At 42.0% G+C, this 24,624-nt stretch overlaps 1 protein-coding gene across 16 annotated transcripts in view; it reads right to left on the reverse strand.

Annotated features, from left to right (window-relative positions):
* The window catches only part of BAZ2B (bromodomain adjacent to zinc finger domain 2B), a 194,458-nt gene that overhangs the window by 66,649 nt on the left and 103,185 nt on the right, over nt 1–24,624 (reverse strand). For 12 of the 16 annotated variants that reach the window (XM_082196983.1, XM_082196984.1, XM_082196985.1 and 9 more), the window contains 6 exons: nt 22,563–22,724; nt 15,642–15,830; nt 11,095–11,256; nt 9,170–9,363; nt 4,998–5,216; nt 3,280–3,675 (listed from right to left, as the gene is read on the reverse strand). In XM_082196983.1, the coding sequence (XP_082053109.1) occupies nt 3,280–3,675; nt 4,998–5,216; nt 9,170–9,363; nt 11,095–11,256; nt 15,642–15,830; nt 22,563–22,722 (1,320 nt within the window). In that variant the 5' untranslated portion in view covers nt 22,723–22,724. Of the gene's footprint in view, nt 1–3,279; nt 3,676–3,999; nt 4,161–4,997; nt 5,217–9,169; nt 9,364–11,094; nt 11,257–15,641; nt 15,831–22,562; nt 22,725–24,624 lie in introns of those variants that run through there. The other 4 variants (XM_082196988.1, XM_082196989.1, XM_082196990.1 and 1 more) reach the window with 2 other exon arrangements.

Consider the following 24,624-nt stretch of genomic DNA (forward strand, 5'->3'; position numbering starts at 1 on the left):
CTTAATTAAGAAATTAATAAAGACTGACTCATTGAGAGCTGTGACTCACTAAGAATTTTGCAGGTACAGAATGCATTCTTTGTCATTCTCAACAGTCACTACTAAAACTGCAGAATAAAGAGTCAGAAGGTATTCCAACAGTTAACGATGGAAGATTCTAGTCTCTGAGACATTTACCTGATAAGAGAAAAGGAATCACGAAGATTTGTTATGAAAGAAGAAGGGTTAAGGTATGGGGCTTACATCTGAGTAAAAAGGACTGAGGAATGGGGTGTTAACATAAGTCTTAGGGTTGGAGAAGAAAGGCATAAAGCAGGCTTTAATTGTTTAGAAGCAGTTGTTTCCATCTTCCAAGGTTTCCCAAAAACCTGCCCATCCAAACCCTGCTTGTCAAATATAATCCATGTGACTACACACCAAATGAAACCACAAGTGATATCTAAAGACTGGTTCCAAATACATCTGCATATAACAGCAAATAAACAGAACCTAGTAACTGAGGATTGTACTGTAGCTGCGAAACAGACAGCATGAGCTGTCAGTAAGTACCGCATTTTCCGCCCTATAGGACGCACTTTTTCCCCTCCAAAAATGAAGGGGAAATGTGTGTGCGTCCTATGGGGTGAATGCAGGCTTTCGCTGAAGCCTGGAGAGCGAGAGGGGTCGGTGCGCACCGACCCCTCTCGCTCTCCAGGCTTCAGGAAGCTCTGCGCAACCCTCGGGAGACCAGCGCGACTTCGCGCCAGTCTCCCGAGGGCTGCACAGAGCTGCCTGCATTCTGAAGCCTGGGGCACGCTGAAGAGCGCGCCCGGGCTTCGCGTAGCTCTCCGCAAGCCTGGGGAGACCAGCGCAACTTCCTGCCAGGCTCCCTAGGCTTGCGGATAGCAGGCTGTTCTCGGGGCTGGGGTCGGGGGAAGCTCGGGCTTCCCCTGCGTCAGCCCCGTGCCTGGGGGGGGGAAATAATATTTTTTCTTTATTCCTCCCCCCAAAAAAAACTAGGTGCGTCCTATGGGGCGGTGCGTCCTATGGGGCGAAAAATACGGTACATTGTTAAGATACACTTTCATGCTCTCTGAAAAAAGGCATTTTATAAATGTGTCTATTTTGAAAACCAAAGGAAAATAAGGGTATAGCAATAGGCAACTAGTGCTTTGCTGTTATCTATCGAACTCTTTTTACATTCATGCAAGTGAAGTTGTTATCACTATACCTTAAGCATGCTATTTCAAGCGTAATGAGAATACCATACCTTCTGCTGAAAACAGTAATAATTACTGAAAATATAAAGTGAGAAATCATACAGGATTGCCATGGCAGAATTATGAATGTATTATAAAAAAAGTCCACTATGTAACCCAAACTAAGAAACCAAGGGCAAAAATTTAGGTTAGACTTTTCTAATGGAGTGAATTTTCAATTTCAATCTATCAGTGTTTAGACACTGAGATTCTTAAACAGAATCTGCATATCCAACATCCCAATCTTTCATTGCGAGCATGTCATGAATGGATCACAAAAGCTCCACCTTCATATTACATTCAGGTTTTTCTGAAAGCTTTCACACTTGTACATGACAGCATAGTGTTCAAAAAAGCAAGAATCCACCAATACTCTGAGAAGGCATGAAGAAAAATGAAATGTCACTTCAATTGTCTTCCTGAATTTGTAAAGACTCTGTAATTATTGTTGGTATTGTGCTCCTCTTAAATTTTCCAAGGTTGGTAGCGCATGTTCATTTTTGCGCCATCTATTTTTCCAAAGGACTGCAGTCTACAGATCTAACAGAGGTTTAGGACATTCCAAGAAGCCAGTAAGAAAGGAACCTGGGCTTTCTTTTGCCTTGCTTGTGAGTCTCATTTAAAGACTCTCTGTAATGGCAGACAAGCACACCTTTGGACAAGCATGGAGAAAGTGCAAGTTCATCTCCTACTTCTTTGGAAAGTCTGAAGGAGCTCTGAGACTCTGCTTCCTGACTAGGGCCGCCTATCAGGGCTGGCTTTGCCATTGGGCAAAGTGATTAACTCTATTAATCCAGGACTTGTAAGCCAACAAAAAACTTTGGTCTAAGTCTGGCTAGCAAGCCTGGCTTCTTAGGGAAAAACAAGCCATGATCCTGGATATCAAAATATCACAATAAGCTAATCAGAGGAGACAGCAAAGTGGAAGTGATTGGGCGGCATGCACCAACACACAACGGTAGGCTGTCTTCAAGGTTCATGGCTCACATCATTAAATGTGAATTCAGCTCCTGTCTAAGTCACAGTGCAACCTTCCCAACCTCATGGCCTTCAGATGTTTGGGCTATTTGTCATGCTGGCAGGAGGTGATGGCAAGCGGAGTCCAAAACATTTTGAGGACACCAGGTTGGAGAAGGCTTATCTAGTGGAGACCAAGCACTCCACCTGAAAATGTGATGGAGTGGAAATCCAGGATGAATGTGATTCTTCCAAAGGAGGTAAGGAGATGATGTAAGCTTGGCCTGTGCATGATTGGGCATGCATGTGGAGCAAGCAGTAAGTTCCCACTATATATTACCTGCATGGTGGAGGAGAAAGGGGCAAGCAAGTTCCTCCACCACTGGAGCAACAGTATCAGCTCTGGAAAATGCTGTAAATCATGTGTCAGGATATTTGTTGCATTTATATTCTCCCTGTTCTCTAAGGAGCTCAAGGCAGTGTATGTGGTTCTCGTCACTTGTCTCATTTTGTACTCTCAACAACCCTGTGAGGTAAGTTACAGATGAAACATGGTGACTTGCCCTAGGTCACCCTGTAAGCTCCATGGCTGAACCAGGGATTTGAAACTGGGCCTCCTCAGACTCAGCTGAGCACTCTACAAACTGCATCACAGTGGCTGACATTTCTAGACTGCATTCTCACTATCTACAGGAAGAATTTTCAGCTACTGATTCTGAGAAGCAGGTATTGCAGATGAACATAACACAATTTCCAAAATATTGTTTTAAAATTCTAATGTTATACCATTAAGGTTGCATTCCTGAACACACTTACCTGGGAGTATTGTGTTCAATGGCGTTTTACTGCTGAGTAAAGGATTGCACTGGAAACCTTAAACTCTTTATAGTGTACAGTTTTAAAAAGCAATAGTGTTAAACCCTCCACTATGTGCAACTAAAAGATCACCTTAAATTTTTATGGATTCCAATATAATTTTTTAAAAATAAAAAGACAACAAGACAACAACAATCATGATATTAATGGAATATGAACCCTTCCACAGAGTACAGAAAGCGTACAAAGAAAACTTATATATTCTCACCCGGTTTGATCTTACATCAATGGTCAATGGGCTAGGTTCTTCAGAGGTATTTTTATTCCCTGCCTTGAGTAGATCAGGAGAAGGAACTATAAGTTTTAAGAAAGTTTCCTTTTTGGCTTGATTTACCAAAGACAAAGGGTTCACATTGGGCACCAATCCCGTAGACTGTATTACGCTTGTGTGTTTGTTCACAGATTCCTCCTTTGCCTGAGAGCTTTGGAAAATAAAGGGAAGCTGCTGTGACAAAACCTGAGGCTGCTTCTGCTGGGACTGGAATGACGGGTGAGTCTGGCTATCAGACACAAGAGGTATTGGCTGGTGTGTTCTCTTTTCCTGGGGCTTTTCCTGGGATTTTTGTCCATCGGCTTTCATGTCTGGTCCGCTATGCATTAGCACCTGCAAACACAGAAAACGTTTATCTTGATTTCTCCTTAGCTGCATTGGAAACAATATGTAGAAAAGTGAGGTACCGGAAACATAGTGAAATAGAAAATAAATATTTATGCGCACGCGCACACACGCACTTAACACTGAAGATCTAGTCCATAAGGCTTGCTAAATTAGTCCCCCAAGTATACAATACAAACATGTTGTAGACTGCCACTGGCATACTTACAACAAACAAACATCCACAAACCGTGTGTGTGTGTGTGTGTGCGTGCGCACCCCCCCCAAGACATACAACTTTTTTACGGTGTAATAAACTTAAAATAACCTTACAGTATATCTTCTTCAGCTTATTTCCTGTAAGGTCCTTTCACTATGTGAAGCTAAGGTTTGGCTGGGAAAGAGAGCTTTGAAAATTCAGTTACTTTTGAATGTATGCTATACTATCAACCTAACGGAACCCTGGGGTTTGCATTCTGGTTACTGGTTACTGGACGGCGTTAACTGCTATGTGAGGAAAAGAGCAGCTGTAAACAGAATTCAGTAGCCATGGCAACACTCAAGAAGACATCTCAACCTTTGCGACACAGATTAATTCATTTGCCTGATGTCTACTTTATATTTTCCCAGTTTACAATAAAATAAAACGGCACTGGGGTTAGTTGCTTCATAGATTACTGGACAACTAATCTCTGGTGCCTTAGTTCTATCTTACACCTTTTAATTCCTTTAGTAAACCATTAACAGCCTGGGTTAGGATGGCTTGTTTCAGCTGAGGAACGATTTTTTAAAAAAAAAACAGGCCTCTTTCTAAGAGGAAAAATAACTGTGGTTGCCTCTAAACCAGCTGTTTATCTGTAAGAAATACCATACCTAGCTTTTACACATACGTCCACTTAGTTTAAAGCACAGAGAGGATGCCATTGCCAATGCCTGGTAGTGCAGTGTTCTCTGTGTTTCTCTTTTTAGACTTGCTTTGTGGTGTTTTTCTGTTACACTACAACTGCAATGCCAGCATATTCTGACTGGCGTGGCAAAGCACAATGGAAGCTTTTCAGGGCTACTGTCCCTTTAGTTAGTAGCTTCCTCACCCTTTTCTTTTAAAGCCTCCAGCCAGTGAACCAGTTCAATTAATACACATTATGTTTCAAAAATTCTGAGAAAATCTGACGGTTTTTGCCATGCCTGCATGACAAAACAACAGCAACTTTAACTGCTGCCAAAATAAGTTTTGCACCAACCAGTTCCTCAGTCAACCATATAGAGACTGGCCTGTAAAAAAAATAAAAAGACTATTCAGTAACATAAGGCAGTTCTTAACATTACCACACCTTGTTCTTATTTTTCTGCTGTGCTTCACTCTCTGAATCAGAGTCATCCTCTTCGCTTTCTTCAGCACTTTGATCTTCCTCTTCCTCCTCTTCCTCCTCTTCATCTTCATCCAAATCATCTGAGTCACTGCTACTAATGCCTTCGCTGGAGGTGTCTGAAGAGGAGCCAGAATCACTTTCACTGTTGCTGGAACTATCTACTGCTTTCTTTCTAGATTTCTAAAAAGAAAGATAAAAGGCTGCGCATTAAATAATGTTTTAATCATATGAATCACCAGCTTTTACCGATGGCATTGTAATTAATTTCATTCGTTTATTACTTTTTTAAAAAAAAAGCAAAGGAGGGAAGCACATTAGTGTCCAGTTCTAAAATGCACTATGAACATAATTGAAAGCCCTTTGAGGTGCACTTCACTTTCCTCTCGTTAACATGTGACCACGAACAGAGTGTTGGGCTTGAATCATATGAACTCTGTTCAGGTCCTGCCTCTACCACGATTTCATCATGAAGTACATGGGAAATTCATTACCCTTCTACCTTAGTTCTCCATCTGTAAAATGGGGATAATTGTGGCCTATTCTGAAGGAATCGTGAGATGCAAAACAAAACAACTAGCAACTCTGAAGTATTATATAACAGACATTCATGCTGGTCTACTGGGCAGCATGATTTTCAAAGGATTTGTCTCAATCAACTAGTTCTTCCAAATGGTAGCTTATCAAATTGGAAGACCATTCTCCTGTTAAGCATAAGGGTGCACAACTGTTAACTATTTCGATGTCTACATAGCTGCCCTGTCAAATATGAACTAACACTATTACTAGGCGTTGTTGTTCTGATGTGTGCTACTGCACAGAGAACTGGGCATATGGAGAAGGCTTCCATGCACAGGTTCTGCTGCTAGATCAGAAGCCCTATAAAACATTGGATGCAGACACACATCTGAACGAACTTCATCCAGTGTTGTGCCCGTTTTGTACTGCAAGGTGTGGTAGAGGGCATGTGTTTCTACCTGCACTGCAATGCCAACACAACCATTGTTTTGGACCATGCAGAAGTTTAGTACCTATCAGCTGATTAAATTATTGGACACCTGTATTTAACATTCAGTCTAGCACAGTGCTTCTCAACCTGTGGGTCTCCAGATGTTGTTGGACTACAACAACCTGGTTATGCTGGCTAGGAATGACGGGAGTTGTAGTCCAACAGCATCTGGGAACCCACAGGTTGAGAAACACTGCGAACCAGACCAAATGTATAGCCTGTTCTTGTTTAGTTGGGAGACTAAGACCCATTTAAGTTCAATGTAAACTACTCTCCAAAAAGTGTGCATAGGATTGCAGTCTTTGTCACATTGTTACTACCTAATCAGCATCCAACAGTGAGTTTCCTGGTCCTCTTTGGGCATTTTACTCCCAAGTGGGGTTGAGGAGGACCAAGCCACACCTACTTCATTCAACTTTGGGTGCATTTCCTGCCTTCCGATGACAGGAGAGCCATAGCCTCTATTGCATCTGCAGAAAACAGCAGCAGGAGACTTTTTCAGGTGGTTCACAATTTAGCGGAACCACCTGCAACATCGGGGCCCAGTACGGGCCACATGTTCTCCTGCAATGATTTTGCAAAGTTTTTTGCAGATAAAATCGCTCAGATTCGGGAAGAAGTAGACTCCACCATGGGAGCAGGGCCGGGGCGGGAGAGTGCAAGAGTTCTGTCTGGTCAAGTTGAGTGGGATCAATTCCAATCTGTTACCTCCGAGGATGCGGACAGGCTGCTTGGACGAGTGAAACCAACCACCTGTCTCCTGGATCCTTGCCCATCCTGGCTAATAAAAGCAAGCCGGGAAGGGCTGGGCGATGGGCTTCGTGGGGTGGTGAATGCTTCCCTCCGTGAGGGAGCCTTCCCAGACCCGCTGAAAGAGGCGGTTATTAAACCGCTTCTTAAAAAACCATCTTTAGATGCGGCCACGATGGCCAACTATCGCCCAGTCTCAAATCTTCCATTCCTGGGCAAGGTGATTGAGCGAGCGGTTGCCAAACAACTCCAGGCACACCTGGAAGAAGCAGACCATTTGGATCCCTTCCAGCTGGGATTCAGGCCTCATCATGGGACTGAAACTGCCTTGGTCGCACTGGTTGATGATCTCCGGCGGGCTAGGGACAAAGGTGAGAGCTGTTTCCTAGTTCTGCTGGATCTCTCAGCGGCGTTCGATACCATCGACCATAGCATCCTTCTGGACCGTCTTGAGGGGCTGGGAGCTGGGGGCACTGTTATACAGTGGTTCCGCTCCTTCCTCCTGGGCCGTGTTCAGAAAGTGGTGGTGGGGGATGAGTGTTCAGACCCCTGGGCTCTCACTTGTGGGGTGCCTCAGGGTTCTGTCCTCTCTCCCATGCTTTTCAACATCTACATGCGGCCGCTGGGAGAGATCATCAGGAGGTTTGGGCTGGGTGTTCATCAGTATGCGGATGATACCCAGCTCTACCTCTCTTTTAAATCAGAACCAGTGAAGGCGGTGAAGGTCCTGTGTGAGTGTCTGGAGGCAGTTGGAGGATGGATGGCGGCTAACAGATTGAGGTTGAATCCTGACAAGACAGAAGTACTGTTTTTGGGGGACAGGAGGCGGGCAGGTGTGGAGGATTCCCTGGTCCTGAATGGGGTAACTGTGCCCCTGAAGGACCAGGTGCGCAGCCTGGGAGTCATTTTGGACTCACAGCTGTCCATGGAGGCACAGGTCAAATCTGTGTCCAGGGCAGCTGTTTACCAGCTCCATCTGGTACGTAGGCTGAGACCCTATCTGCCTGCGGACTGTCTCGCCAGAGTGGTGCATGCTCTGGTTATCTCCCGCTTGGACTACTGCAATGCACTCTACGTGGGGCTACCTTTGAAGGTGACTCGGAAACTACAACTAATCCAGAATGCGGCAGCTAGACTGGTGACTGGGAGCGGCCGCCGAGACCATATAACACCGGTCTTGAAAGACCTGCATTGGCTCCCAGTACGTTTCCGAGCACAATTCAAAGTGTTGGTGCTGACCTTTAAAGCCCTAAACGGCCTCGGTCCAGTATACCTGAAGGAGCGTCTCCACCCCCATCATTCTGCCCGGACGCTGAGGTCCAGCGCCGAGGGCCTTCTGGCGGTTCCCTCATTGCGAGAAGCAAAGCTACAGGGAACCAGGCAGAGGGCCTTCTCGGTAGTGGCGCCCGCCCTGTGGAACGCCCTCCCACCAGATGTCAAGGCGATAAACAACTACCTGACATTCAGGAGACATCTTAAGGCAGCCCTGTTCAGGGAAGTTTTTAACGTGTGATATTTTATTGTATTTTTGGTTTTTATGGAAGCCGCCCAGAGTGGCTGGGGAGGCCCAGCCAGATGGGCGGGGTATAAATAATAAATTATTATTATTATTATTATTATTATTATTATTATTATTATTATAGCCCATGTGATCGGCCATCATCCTGGGAGAATACATGTATTACAGTATCAGTCCTGTGTGCCAATAGTCCTATTCAGGTGTTTTACTTATCCAATGCACAAGAGGGGCTGTGCTGAAGAGCCTCACCTTCATGCCATGTGCACTTATTACCCCCTCCTGAAAGTAGGGGGCCTTTGCACATACAGTTGTACACAAAAAGGCTTCCAGGCAACCTGGAACTATGTGCAGTCACCTGAAACGTCTAACGTGTTGGATCTTTATTGATACGCTCTCTTCAAGCCTGATCCGGTTCTTCTAACGCTATACATTAAAAGTGTTGCATGCAACTAGTGACCCCCAAAATATGCACATTCCTATCAGCAGACACATCCATCAAGCTTCACAGGGCTGTGTGCATATCTATCTCCTTTAACACTGGCTGTTTCCAGTTCAGAATGGGACCTGCTTTTCTCCTTGCTAGACTAAAGTGAATACAGTGGTACCTCTGGTTATGTACTTAATTCATTCCAGAGGTCCATTCTTAACCTGAAACCGTTCTTAACCTGAGGTACCACTTTAGCTAATGGGGCCTCCTGCTGCCGTGCGATTTCTGTTCTCATTCTGAGGTAAAGTTCTTAACCCGAGGTACTACTTCTGGGTTAGTGGAGTCTGTAACCTGAAGTGTTTGTAACCCAAGGTGTTTGTAACCAGAGGTCCCAATGTAAGACTTAAAGTAAGATTCATCACTGTGATTACCTTATCTTTAATCTTGTCAGCTCTGGCATCCAGAATCTGGTTTTTATTTTGTTCTTGGTTACATTTGCGACTTCCCCCCACTACGGTTATAACCTTTGCTTGTCCGGCAGAACTTGCAGTGGTGGTAGATAATACAGACGTGTTGCTGCCCGATACTGAAATGGTACTGTTGCCATTTACTGAACCGTTAACACCTTGAAAAAGAAATTTTAAAAGAAAATTGAACTTCAGCAAACATAATATCAAAGTTAAGAGTCGAACAGGTTCGCGCTCTAACTGTAATGGTGAGCATTTAAAAGAGGGTTCTGCATACATGTTTGAACACTATTAAGTAAAATAATACAATATGCTTACTCTGGACATGTTTTAAAACATCAAAACTAGTTAAATGGAAAGAATCAAGTAACATCAACAGCAATAGCAGCAATTTTGCCAGGAGTTGTTAGGCACATTTCCTACAGCAAACTTCCTTAATCTAAAGGGCAAAGCTGTAAATGAGGGGGGGGGGGACAGAAAGGTAATTAGAGAAACATATGCCATCTCTCAAAAAGACCTTTCCTGCAACCATTGAATAGAAAGCTAAATATCTGAATAGCAGAAGGTAAGAAACCCCAAAAATCTACAATACCTCATCTGAAAATGGTGTGAAGCTATTCTATACAAAGTCAGACCATTGTAAGCTGAGTACTCCCGTATTTTTCCATCTATAAAACGCCCCCATGTATAAGACGCCTCCTATTTTGGGGGACTCAGATTTAAGTAAATGGGGGGAGATGGGGGAAAAACCTAGTCTTATATATGGAAAAATACGGTATCTTTTTTTACTAACAGCAGTTTCTGAAGGTCTTGAGGAGAGTTTGGATACATGAGACTTTTTCACATGAGCTGCTGTGGATTAAATCCAGGACTTTACACATATACTGAGTTAATATGCACGGTTTATCCCGTGATACTGGGAAAATCCAACTGTTTCATGGGAACTGTCTGCCTCATGAACCAATAGTCCTATTCAGGCCCCCCCCCCCCCAGACAGAACTGAGTTCCGGCTCATCAGGTGGGCATCATTGTAATTATAAGAGAACAAGGGAGGCATTCATGGTGAGTTCCAGCACCTCTTTTCCTACAAAAATAGCACTGACCTATTTCCATCCGTATTAAAAATCACTGTTTTTGAAACACAAAGCGAGAGGATGCGCAATGACAGTGCAGTTGAACTAATATGGACAGTTTATCCACAGTGGAAATAATAAACATTTACTTGCTATTTAAAAAAAAAAAAAACATAGGGAGATTATGCAGAGTGACACTGCACTGAAATACATCTATACCATACATTTCAAACAGGTGCGCTTTATTAAAACAAATAGCATATTCTGAAGGCCAACATTCATGGGCATTTTAAAACTCAGCACTTAGACTTATAAACAAATAGGCTTAATGCTTATCTAGTATAATGCCTGAACTGAGATAAAAGGCTTTGGTTTCTAGAGAGAGAGAAGGCTAGCCCCATACTACAAAAAGAAAAACCTTTTACTTCTCCTCTGCGCTTGCTAATTGCAAGTAACACACAGGCTGCAAAGATATGAAAAAAGGTTAAGAAGAATAACAGAGCAGGAGGACCTGGTGGCTCCTGTTGAAGATCTACACTGCAATATTTCATTAACTGAAGCTGGAAGAAGAAGGGAGATTCCCCGGCCGCGCAGCTGCTTAAAAGGGGTAAGCCATGCTCCCCCCCCCGGCCAACCAGGTCTGCCCGCAACACAGCCCCACCCAGAAGTGGAGTGACCTTGCCTGCAACATGCACATATGATCCAGGTGTATCAGGAATATAAGCTCCACAGGGAGAGAGGATCAGCTGTGGCACACCTTATTTACATTGTTGTTTCTGAGGTCACCTTACTTACATTTTATGTTTCACGGCTTACCTTTCTCCAAATTGCCTCGGGTACTTTTTCCGGCAGTCCTCGAATGGAATGAAGTGGAATCGTGATTTTGAGCGGGAGGAGCAAACAAAGGAGATATTCCAATAAGGGATGGGAAGAAAGTTGTGCCAGTACGCGAGTGCATGTCTGCATTTCGCCACCATTCTGTACAAACCAGAGCAAAGAAAATGAAGAGAGTTATTTGAGGATTTCCCTCTGGACAATTCCATACACAGTTCCTAAGCAGATCTGCTGCTGGACATTAATAGTAACCGGAAGTCCTGCCTTTAAAATGCTCAGGTGTTATCATTTTCTGTATTGTTACTTTTTTTAATAAACAGAGTCAAGGCACAACTATCAACTTTGAATTAAATGCAATAAGCAACTGAAAATACAGCTTGTGGGCTTTTCCAGACAATCTGTTTTTTTAGCAATCATCCTGATTTGCTGGTACTAAGCTTATGCAGAAATTGTTGTTGTTCAATAAATTTGTATACCACCTTTTATCCACTTGCTCTGGTTTCTGGTTAGCAAAGTCTTTAACCTTGCCTGTAAAACCAGAGCCACATTTTAAACATGTCATAGGGATGCGGTTTTTTGACAGCAACCCCCAAGTCATCAGTAATGCACACTAGTATCTTTTTAAATGTTCACCTGGAATAAACGTGTTTGTTTGTTTTTTACAAAAGTGTCAGCAGAATAGAACGCTAGTTATTGTTTCGTGATTTAGAAGGAGGACATTATAAAATCTACAGGAATGTGCTCCCTATAACATGGGAGTCAAGTCAAACTGACACAAATTTCAAAATATCTGAGATGTGCAGAAAAAAAAGGCAATCCCTTTCCTGGTAAATGAAAAACAAACAAACACTGATTAACAGAGCTTTCCCTTTAGGGCTGCCTGGGACTTGCAAACAATGATTTTTCTAGAGTGATGTTAGCATCTTTTGCTATGCAACACAATTTGATACATGTCTACTCAGAAGTAAACCCTATTGAGTTCAGTGGGACTTACTCCCAGGGCAGTGTGTAAATGATTGCAGCCTAAGCCAGTTAAAAAAGATGAAAAGATTTTAAAATATACAATCTAAGTTATTTATCTTTTTAAAGTTCTTCCCACTTCCGCTCATTAGCCGAAATCGAGCACTGATTTTGGAAGAGGCTTCTAAGGGAAATAACAGTATCTCTATTACCTACCATGATTAAAAATATAAAATGGGCAGAAAACTAGAAAACACCCAGTAGGGAACAATCTACACAGGCAAGTTTGAGGAGCAGATGACAAGATGTTCTCATCTTGGAAATTGGTCTTGCAAAGATTCCTATGTGCAATTATGCCTTTTTTATATATAAAAGATAAACTTTAAAAGGAGAGCAGGCAAGCTTAGAGGTGATGCCATTCAAAATCTTTATGTAATCAAGTTTGCTCTAAAATCTCCCTTGCTCCCAGTGCTCTGCAGGAGGGCTTTCTACGGTTCATACATCAAGTTCCTCAGTGAATGAAGACAGAAATTGTGCCAACAACAAGCAGTCTGCCATCATTATACGGAAGAGAAGCTGGAATCCAGCAATTCTAGGCAAATTAATGGAATTAATTTGCACCTAATTTATATCAATGTTTTTGATAGCAGGTTTCAGACTACATATCACTCAGCCTGAAAGGAAGGTAAGAAAAAAGTGGGGAAAGTTGGTGGTAGGAAATATGATGTCAGGACTATTATGTTATAGTGACCACTTACGAATTGCCAAAGAGGAGGGTTAAAAAACAACCACCCAATTTGCATAAAATCTGCATGTACTAATTTATATGTATATTATACTCAAATTTAAATAGAACAACAATGCATCACACCATAGTGGGGAGACTGTGATCAGGCGACCTGTGAGTGAGTGTCCTGTTGGGCAGGACTTACTGATGAGCAACTTCAAAGTCCCTGCTCACCCTTTTTAGGGTTCTTGATCTTTACATTGGACCACTCTTCTAATAGAGAACTCTTTCAAATAGAGAGTGGTTCTCTGGTGTTGGTTTGCTCTCTAGAGGGTCTTCTAGAAGCTGGAGTGGCATTCACTGGTTTCAATCTATACCAGCAGGAACTCTCCCTCCATGCAAGATCCCAAATCTGCTTTATGGGGTTGGGTGAGTGTCCAGAGATGTGGGGAGCACAGGGGGCTTCTAGGGGGAAGACGGGGAAGGGGAAGTCTTGAGTGAGCAGATGTCTGCTTGAACATATATTCAAGCAGACATATATTACGCAGAAAATTGCAACATGGATTACTATTTTGACTTGAAAGAGAGCAATGACACAAACACAACAAAAGAGGAAATAACTAAGTGGCACGAAAGTAACCGGCAGCATTGTTTAGGAAAATGAGCAAAGCAAAAATGGGTATGTGAAAAACAGGAACTATCTAGGAGAGCAGGCAAGAGACCAGTGTGCCACAACTCCTTGTGTAGGCAGAACTTCCTACTTGTGTAAGGATTTTCCCACCACCACCACCCCTGCTCACTTTCATCATAGAGATACCTTTAAGGTTATAGTCATACCCACACTGTAGTTTACCCCTCACAGAGCTACAATTCTCAGCACCCTTAACAAACTGCGGCTCCCACGTGCGTTAAAATGTATGGTATCTATAACTGTATCTCCACTGTATTTGGAGTTTTGTTGGTACCAGAATAACAGCAATGGTAATCCTAGTGCTCATGTGGGAACTGTATGTGAGCATCATAGGTCCATAAAGAGCTATGGCATGCCAGTAGTCATGAAATCGCTATTCATGGTGATAACAGATGTGCCACCATGTCTGGGATGTGTCTGAGATGACATTGTACCAACCTCAATGCAGGCAACCTAAACCAATCTTCATCCATATCCATTTCAGTGCAATCCTACATGTCTACTCAGAAGGAAGTCCTACTGAGTTAGAAAGGACTCACTTCTTAGTAAAGTGGGTACAGGATTGCAGCCTTACTGACCGAATATAAAATATCGCAATATTATCTATCTACAAATAGTTTTCATGATCAATAGAACTGTACCTTATGAATGAAAAGAAAATCTATATAGACAGGGTGGCTTGCGGCTAGCTAAAACATTCAAAAAGTCTTTCGGGTAAGGTCTGTTGCTCTATAGCGAATTACAAAAGGTCCAATTCCTTAGAGCACCCTAAAATACAAATGCTACTGAAGTATAATCAGTTTTTTCTAGTATGGAAAAGGATTTCTCATCTCTTAGCGCAAGACAGGACTGCTGATTAACTCTCTGAAACAGGAAGAGCAAATATGACACAATCCAAGAGCAAAACCTTTTATAGACAAAATTGGGACATTTGACGTAACCAGGAGTGGGGGGAGGAATCAATGAGCTGTCACAGAAACATCTGGTGTGCTAAAAAGAATTGTAAAAATACGTTTTCATCATTCATGGCATATTTAAGCCACAACCAAGCTACTTATGTCCAAATAAATAACAAAGCTATATGCTATCTTAACTGTGGGGAAAGATTTCTAACAAATGGGGAATACATTATTTTACCATAGTATGCTCATCCTAAATTTTCCATCATAAATGTAAGTGGGACCATCTTTATTCATGTTTACCTGTAAGACACTGAGTTCAATGGAGTTTACTCCCAAGTAAGGATGACTGCCAAGTGTGTAAAGGATTGCAGTTCTATTTGTTGTGCCTATCTTTGGCATAATCTCTGAGAGCCAACTATCATAAAAGGAAAGCCATACCTAATTTGCATATTTTACTGTAGTTTTCATATTGTTTTAGTAAGCATGACAGAAATCAAGCTTCAGTTTCTGGCAGCGTGCACCTATTCTACCAAAAATGTTGTTTCCCCCCCTTTTTTTTAAACCCCAAAATTGTGATGCTAAAAAAATCACTCAATAATTATGATTCAGTCCTTGAAAAAAATATTACACCCTGAGGCCTCTGAAGTACAATGATAACCACCTTTTTATTGTTGCCTCTCTCTCTCCCCCCCCCCTTTTCCCCTGGTGTTTCTGGCACCACATTTTCAAGCCTATTCCTGAAATCATGAGAGCTAGAGACTTGCCTGTATTTTTAAAAATTGGATTCTCAGGCTCTAATAATAATCCGTAAGATAAAAACAAACAAACATGGTGACACTGAAGATAGCTAAATTAAAGCCACCCATCAAGAGTGTATAATTCTATAAACATGGTTACTTGAAAGTAAATGCTTGAAAGCTGAAATGAATGGATACTAGTTTCCAAATATTGTGCAGAGCCTGAATTTTTTTATTACTCTGGAACACTTGAATTGATTTTGACCATTTGGCTCCTGATCTGGCATTTCCAGTTCTGCTTATGTTCATCCAAACTGCCTTTATTAAGACTGAAAACATGGGGGGGGGGGGAATTAAATTGTTTTTTTAAAAAAACAAACAGTAAAATACAAATTTATTCTTGGGCTACTATTCTACCCTTAGTAACAGAATATACAAAATGTGCACCTACTTAGGTTAGGCACCTTCACAGTCACACCTTCCAATTAGTATTTCTTGTAATGAGTGCTTACCTGGAAAAGGTGCTAGTTGGGGATGTGCTGCTAAGGCTGTGGGTGTACCAAGTGTCCCCAAGCCACCAAATTCTGTATGCCCTGAGCTGGCTGTATGTAGACCAAAGACTGGGTGGCTGACCATTGGGAAGGCACTCGACACTGTGGACAGGTTACACGGTTGATCCCCAGCTGTTCTGAATAAATGTCCTGAAGGGGGAAAGGCAACACATGAAAACACACTACAAAGACACACACATTCTGCTCTTGTGACGTTCTTGCAAATATATCGGGTGGGATTCAACTAAGTTTCACTCAGATCAAGTCCACTGAAATGAATGGTCTTAACTTAGGCATGTTCACAAATTCTAATGGCCCAACTCCGAGCAAAACTACTACCCATCATATTAATTGTTTTCCTCTTCTTAAAAGAGAGAAGCTTTCATTGATTTTTATTTTATTATCTGACCTGATCCAAGTACAAAAGAAAACTCAAGTTGCCTTCCAACTAAAGGGATCATAATAATTTTGACATGGTTAAGGTGCTATATTCTTTTCGTGTACCTGCGAAGGATTAAGTGCTAGATCTTTCTATAGTTTGAAAATACACAAAGAGGAGCTTTCTTCTCCCATTAACTAACATACAAATCTTTTATTTGACTTCAGTGGGACAATCCAAATAACGGCATCTTCTCCTAAACAGAAAATAAATCTGAAGCAAATGGCAAAGCAATGTTAGAGCCACTATTTTTGCTCGCACACTCAAAACATCTATTGTGTTTAAAGCAGAATTAAAGCAATTTAATGTTGATGCACAAAATATTCCATTCATTTTTTAAATAGTGATTCTGCATGTCAGTTGCTGGGGAACTAGCAGCAGAAGAGGGCTGTTGCCCTCATGTCCTGCTTATGGGATTACCATAGGCATCTGGTTGGCTACTGTGTGGGAAAGGGTGGTAGACCAGATGGAACTTTGATCTACCGTAATTCAGCAGGATTCTTCTTGAGTGCCAGACTTGGACCAGGAAGACTTGAATTCCAAGCCCACTCTGCCTTAAAGCTCATTGGGTCGCCTTGGGTCTATCAGTATCTCTCACCCAACTTATCTCACAGGGTATGAAGAAGAGGTCAATGAGGAAGAGGTCACTTGATAGATAGTAGGTATGAAGAGCGATTCTAATTTTTTCTGCATTTTAATCAGAAATTACATAATTCACACTTCTCAAACTAATAGTCAAACCAATACACAGCTTTCCTTCAAAACTTGTACTTCTCCAAATTTTGCGAATTAAAAGTCATATTTTAGTGAAAAATACATTGAAAATGTATTTTATTGGGGAATATTGCTTGAAAAATATGTGTAGTAGCCAAAACTGCACACAATAATGTGTCTATTAGGAGTACTGAATTTAAGACTGACAAAAGAAGAAACTGAACTGCCAGATTCACCCATCCCTCTTGCTTCTCTCTCCCCACTTTTCAGCTGCTGTTTCTATTATGCTGAGGGATAATTCTTGTGATGTTTATAACTGATCACTAGGTGGTACTATTTGCATCCTCAGAGCATTTGCGCATAGAACAAATCCCTTTACTTCCAAACCTCCTTTACTCTTTTGTTTTAATTGCCCATGCATGGTAAAGACAGGGGAAACACTGCAGTTATCAGAAGAAACACTAGTGTTGTCCCATTTTCCAAGAAGAGAAAGAAGTCATGTTGTGAGCTCCACCTAAGTGGCCTAGAACGTCTGGCGTTACTTAAGTGACACAGGAAGAGCAGTAAAACAGCAGTTGCACATTGCAAACGTCAGAAGCTATGCAAGGAAAGCCATCTAGGGGAAAGGCAAAGGAAAGCGTATTTGCACATGAATTAAGGGAAGTAAGTGCAAACAGCCACAAACAGGCCACTTATAATTGGTGTTGGCTGCCTCTATAGGGCAAGTCATTAATCTGGGCTAACTCCAAATGCAGAGAAGCCCTTCAAACAAACACTTTTGTGAGACTGTGGTCTGACGCTAGCTTCTTTCTATGCTGGATCACTAAAAACCCAAAATTTGCTTAAGTAAAGATAATCGCAACAATAAATCAATTTAAACCAGACTTCCCAAGGTCAGTGTCCATGTGTATCAGAGCTCTACTATCACAGAATATGGCTTGAGTTAGACATGCTTATATGTTATTGCACATTTTGTGTCGAACACCAGCCCTCTCAACATCGAGGGGCACCAACAGTAATTTCCAGATATATTTTGTCCATTACCATTAGACTGAGTGCAACAATTTTCTCAGGCAGCAGATGATGGGAAGCAACAGTGGCAGACCTCTGAGCTTTTTCTCCTAAGCCACTTGGTCAGTCCCGTCTGTTGGAGATCTGAGCCCTGTGTGCCACAGCTATGTGGACTGACCTTGTATTCAGTGTAAGCCCAGCAGGTCTGTTGGTAAGTTAGTTCTAACTGCTCCAGGGTGAACTCATTATGCAGACACTTTAGCCTTATGCTTAACAGAACCATATTTATAAATCCAAATTTGAACTACTGTACATGAAGAGGCAAATGCATCAAAGCAATCGTGCAAACAAGCACTGAAATCATTTTAAATTCAAACAGTAATTTTAGGATGAGCCAAGTCAGAATATTGAGCACAATTTTGCTACACTTGCAAAGACTCATAAAAATAACACTCTGTAACATGAAAACATTACAATCGGGCTCTTGAAAACATTTTTCCAAAGATATTAATTTTAAAATATGTGTTTTAAGAAAACATAAAAAATGTGTTCAAAAAGGAATGTGTTTCTGGCTTGTCCTCAAAGCAAGTCATATGACAGCACGGTGAATTATACCGATTCTCTCCTTTCCTCCGACTCATTATCTTTTTGTTTCCTGATACATTAATATTCTGGCTGGAGATGAATATTTGTATTTCCTTTCATTTTTCGGTTTTAGTTTTCGTTCCCGTTTAAAGGTGCCAGCTTTCTGCATGCATGTTTTGCATAATGAAATTTAATACAAAACTACATTGCTTAAGACTCTTGACTTACATTATAATAGGTTGAATATTTTTCAGCAAAGCTTTTGAAATTCTACTAGCCAGTACATAGATAAATGATTGAAAGTATTACCCAAAAGGCCAGCATCCATTTCGACAGTGCTGGTGTCTTAGTAACAAGGAACGATAAAGGCAAATGCCTTTATTAATATTAATGAATTTTGTGCTGCACTATAATAAGCCTTTTCAAAAGAACTAAAAGGGATAAATACTTAACTAATGCCTTAAACATAAAACATTGGTGAACAAAATCCTTTGCAAAGCAAGAGAGGCACAAATTTGATCATCTAGATTTCACACACACACACCCATCCCACTGCACCCCAGTAGTTCCACTGGAGATATGCAGACATTCTCTTTTCCAAGGGCTTCAGAAGGCAATTCTCATAACCACATAAAGGAGAGAAAGTGATACCTTTTACTGAGGTTACCTTTTAGTTTATGGGAGTGAAAGCTTCATTCCTATGTTTCTTCTCATTATCTGATTTGCACATAGAAATAGCACCCAAAAACCATGACTGTTGTTTTCCCTAAAAACACTGATCTTTGAACAGCTTGTTGTAACATGCCTTTCAATATTAGAAGCGTAAAATTCACAGTAGTGGCAAATGTGCCTTCTGTGCTTTAAAAAAAAAATATTGAGAAGAAAGCCTAATCATCAGGAGTGACTGCAGATCAAATAAACATCTATTTTAATTAACATTTGTAGTAATTGGGTACCAATATTTAAAAACTATAAATAAAAAAGAGGGGTAAGCATGAAAAAGACTTACATCAAAATGCATGTACTAATACAGTGAAGGGTAAAATGTGTGCTCTGGTTGTAGAAAGTCTAGGTATATGTATTACATTAAGTCCATGCATATGTTGAAGCAAATATGTGCACCTCACTTTTCAAACGTCAGCCATAAAATAACATGTACAAATTCAGAGCTGGGGTCTAGATGAGAACATAGGAAGAGTCGGATGAATCAGGCCCATCTAGTTCAGCATCCAATTCTCAGTAGCCAACAAGATGCCTATGGGAAGCTTACAAGAAGGACATGAATACAACAATACTCTGCACCCATCTACGATTCCCAGCAACTGGTATTTGGAGTGTAACGCCTCTGACAGTGGAGGCAGAACACAACCTAGCCTGGTCCTCCATGAATTTGCTTAATCCTCCAAGTTGGTAGTCCAGTGGGAGCAAATTCTATGAGAGCAATAGTCTTAATATAAGTGATTGAATTTGGCTGATTATTGGATTTGAGTTTACAACACGATTGTAAACATAGCTGTCTACTAGGTGGTAAGTCGCTTTCATTTAAAGTCATCTTAAGTTAAAGTTCATGCATTCTGCTCCTGCAGGTAGCTATCCAGTGCATGAAGGGTCTTCCAAGAAATGACCTTCTAGCCCTTTCACATGACAATGAGCTATGCCCCAGCCAGTACAGATGTATATGTGGAGGGCTCCTTCCATGAGGACACGAACACTGGCCAATCATAAAGGCGTGCAGACTGATAGCTGATTATGCATCAGTCAAGGGAGACTTGCCATCACATGCATTGGAACCTGGAGGAGAGGGCTAGCTGGATGCATCCAAGGAAGCCCATTCATACACTCTGTAGCCGAAGGTACCAAACACCCAAGCAGTTCCAACTAAATATGCTCAGAACCTTGATATAAGGTTTGAAAGTTCATCTAACCAACAGATTTCATTGTGAGGTGGTACCTCTGTTTACAAACTTAAGTAGTTCCGGAGGTCCGTTCTTAACCTGAAATCGTTCTTAACCTGAGGTACCACTTTAGCTAATGGGGCCTCCCGCTGCCGCTGCACCACTGCCACGCGATTTCTGTTCTCATCCTGAGGTAAAGTTCTTAACCCGAGGTAATACTTTCGGGTTAGCGGAGTCTGAAACCCAAAGTGTTTGTAACCCGAGGTGTTTGTAACCCGAGGTACCACTGTATAACTAATGCTCTGAACCATATAGGGATTTGTTCAAACGTAATGCCAAACTATGGTTTGGCATTATGTGAACTTTCTCCTCCTCTTTCCCTCCTTCACGCATGATGAATCTCTCCCTCCTTTTCTTTTTAGTACAGGGATCTGAACTCAGGTGCCCATTTTAGATGTCATTATGTTTACACATTTAGAGGTTGTGTATATGCCAACCTCAGGATAACACCTATCTGATGAAATGGACTGCACTGTATGGAGGTTTATGTCATAATACATTTCTTAACCCTTTGTTCCATTTGTAGGAGGGTCTTACAAGCATATCCCCAGTAATTACTTATAGCATAACCTTTGATACCGCCCTCAGGGACGTGCCACTGAACTGAATTGTATGGGAATACTCAAAAGACTACTCTTGAGTAACTGGCTCCTGATTCAAAAAGGTAATGGTTTAAAAATACAACAGAAAATATATGTGTAACATAATTACTGTGCTCAAATTACACCCATTTGAAAAAGTATTTTTTCCAAAATCTCACTATACAGTTATAGCTGATTTCAAAGTACCCACAAATAACATATTATCTGTAATACAATCTCTCTGGCACAACACCCTGGGTTCCAGCCTGGGCTCAGTCTCTGCCTTGGGATTTGTGTGGCAGAATTACTGAAGTTTATTACAAGCTTGCTTAATAGACTATTGATTACTGCAAAGAAAATAATTATATTGAACTGGAGGAAACCTGAGCCTCTCTAATTGCAAGCCGAGATGAAGGTGTTTGTGACTTTATATCACAGAAAACAATAACTGCTAATACTGTAAAAGATAAATGGTGAATTAAATAAGTAGATGTTTTTCTCCTGTACTTTGCACACACTGAGATTGGTAAACTAACAAATTATCATGTGCGTCTCAGAGGTCACGTGAACAATGAGACTGGGAGTTGAAAAGAAAGGTAAGGATGCAATTGTGTTCATGTTGGAGTATCTAGTAAATTTAGCATTTACTAGATTTTATTGAACCATGCAGAGTGAACAGCAATTGCATAAGTGTTGCTGCGGGATCACAGCAATGAAGCACTGGTGTGCTAATGTTTTGCTCTTGTTCAAAGACTTAACTATACATCTGAGAACATTCTATGTAACACTGGTCTTGCCCACTGTGTTATGCAATTAATCAGCAATTAAACACAAAATTCAAATTCACCCATCACAGGCACACTGCAGCCCTATTCAGGTGTTCAATCCAAGTGATTAAGAACAGTGTGGAACAGGGGCATGTGGTTGACCAGTTGGTCTCATCCCTGCCAGCCCTCCCTCTGCCATCCATCCATTGCACCACAAGGGCTCTACATCCAGGTGTAGTCTTTGCGTGTACAGCATTAGACAGGCAACCATCTCAGTTTCCTGTTACTCCATGTGGCAAATATACAGCACTTCCCCTCTTTTTTTGTAAGCTCTTCTCATCAAGCAAAAGTTCCAAACTTGCAAACAGGGGCGTCTTGCCCATAGAGGCTAGTGGCGCGGGGCACCAAGTTCTGGAGGGTGCCAGGGAAGAGGGGGAGGCTGGACGCGGCACCTCCCAGCCTCAGCTCGCCGCCCTCGCCCACCTCCGCCATGCTGCTCCGAAGCAGCGCCGCACCTGGAGCATCCGTCTGCCATGGCCACCATGGCACAAAGCGGCCAGCTGAGCCGGGAGGTGCCGTGTCCAGCCTCTGCCTCTTCCCTGCCAGAGGAGCTGCCCTCCAGCCGCTGCCTGCCTCCTCCAGCCCCGCCGCCAGCACCGTCCTCCCTAAAAAAACTCTGGGAAAGGGGGGGGAGGCGGAGGGAGCTCTGCAGCACGGCGCCAGATATGCTTAAGATGGCCCTGCATGCAAAAGTCCTGAAATAATCTTTCAGGAGAACATTGACCCAAGCAAACCACATTGTAAAAAAGGAATTGGTAAGGCATATTCACCACAGGTGTTGATTGTGGAGCTAAGTGAGGCAGCTCCAGAGGAAAGGCTACCTTTGGAAACTGCTGAAACAACAGAAGAGGATGAAGATGCTGGAGACGACGTCGCTGTAGTAGAGGAAGCTGATGCTGCTGTTGATGTTAACCGCTCTCCAGACTCCATATCTATAATAAAAAGGACACATTATTATTTAATTTCTTCTTCTTTTCTCCTTTGGCAATCACTCGTAGCTGAGTAAGATTGTCTTCCATGAACACAGTGTGGCTGCGTAGGCCAATTCTGGATATTTAATTTACACACCACATGATACTGAAATAATCTCCTGAGCAGTTTACAAAGTATAAAAATTTGTTACACAGAATAGGGATGGGAGAAAACTAAACCCACATAATGTTTAAAGACAAACTGAGGTAATTAATACATTCTGAAAGCATATGAGAACGAAAACACAGCCATCCTTCGAAATCACACTTCTCTTAATTTTGTGGTGCAGTTCTCTGGCCAAGTAATGTGTAGAAGAAAACATATACTGTAGTAAAATTTGCATAAAAATGCATGTATTAGATTAAAGGTAAAGGTAAAGGTACCCCTGCCCGAACGGGCCAGTCTTGACAGACTCTGGGGTTTGTGCGCCCATCTCACATCTATAGGCCGGGGGCCAGCGCTGTCCAGAGACACTTCCGGGTCACGTGGTAAGGAACGTACAAAAATTAGGCAAAAATTCCACTAAAAATGTGCATATTAGGATATATTTGCATTAAAATACTAATGAATTTTCATGGGGAATTTTTTAAAAAAGAAAATGCAAACAGATGTCAAAATGTGGTCGGGGGGGGGGGGGAGAGAAACCAAGATAAAACTGAAACTGACAAATCTGCCTGTCCTTAACACAGATTCTATTTCACCTGATAATAAGTCTACAAATGAACAAAAGTGCTGTCTGTAAGAGACATGTTCATAAATTAAAAGCACTGCACATGTAATAGGCTACTGCAAATGCAAGACTGGCACTTGAGGTTGGCACTGCTGGGCACTTGATAACGTCCACATTCTAGCAGGGGCTCCATTGATGAACCCTAGAGGTTCCCAGCCCTGCTGCTGCTGCTGCCTATTCACCTAACCTCTCTGTGACAGCAGAGAGAAGGGGCAGCAGACTCCACTTGCCTCATCTTTCTGGGTGGCAATGCAGGCTGAGCAAATAAGGGTGACAGTGGTGAGTTTGGGCACTGAGAGTAACATGCTCAAGGGCCCTTTAAAGCCTACAGCCGACACTGTGAAGATGTGAAAATGATGGAAATTATCCGTTTTCTAGAAGTCCCAGTTGTAAGTATGGCTCTGGTTACTTATCATTACAGTCATATCTTGGAAGTCGAACGGAATCTGTTCTGGAAATCCATTCAACTTCCAAAACGTTCAGGAAACCAAAGTGTGGCTTCTGATTGGCTGCAGGAAGCTCCTGCAGCCAATTGGAAGCCCTGGAAGTCCCGTCGGACGTTTGGGTTCCAAAGAACGTTCGCAAACCAGAACACTCACTTCCAGGTTTACAGCATTTGGGAGCCAAAACGTCCAAGTACCAAGGCGTTCAGGATCCAAGGTACGACTGTGTTTGAAATCTATAAATAAGGCCTATCAGGAAAAAGAGGATAAATTCTCTTGTATTTGGTGACAGGTTGCAACATCTTATTTTTTTTATAGTTTCCTCTATGATGATGAACATTGGCTTGTTTCGCTATGCTGCCTGTGACCTTGAATAAATCTTGTGGGGGTTTTGAAGAGAGTCCATAATCTCAAAGAAATCGGTCTCAACTAGCCCCCTATTTCTGTGACGACAGATTAAAAAGCAAAAATTTCATACAATTATACTGGTACTATTCAGACATGGCACACTCCATTCAAAAATGGTTTATACTTCACTGACAGGGTCCATTTGACACAAACAGGTAAACAGAATTCATTTCTACATGTGACTTGTTTACAAAGGTGAATGTGGGATCTCCCCACATATTACAATGGATCTTGGCACTATTGTTTGTACTACAATCTGCTACCAGGGGACGGGGAGGA

This window comes from Podarcis vaucheri (assembly GCF_965113315.1).
Source record: "Podarcis vaucheri genome assembly, chromosome: 1".
NCBI classification, from domain to species: domain Eukaryota; kingdom Metazoa; phylum Chordata; class Lepidosauria; order Squamata; family Lacertidae; genus Podarcis; species Podarcis vaucheri.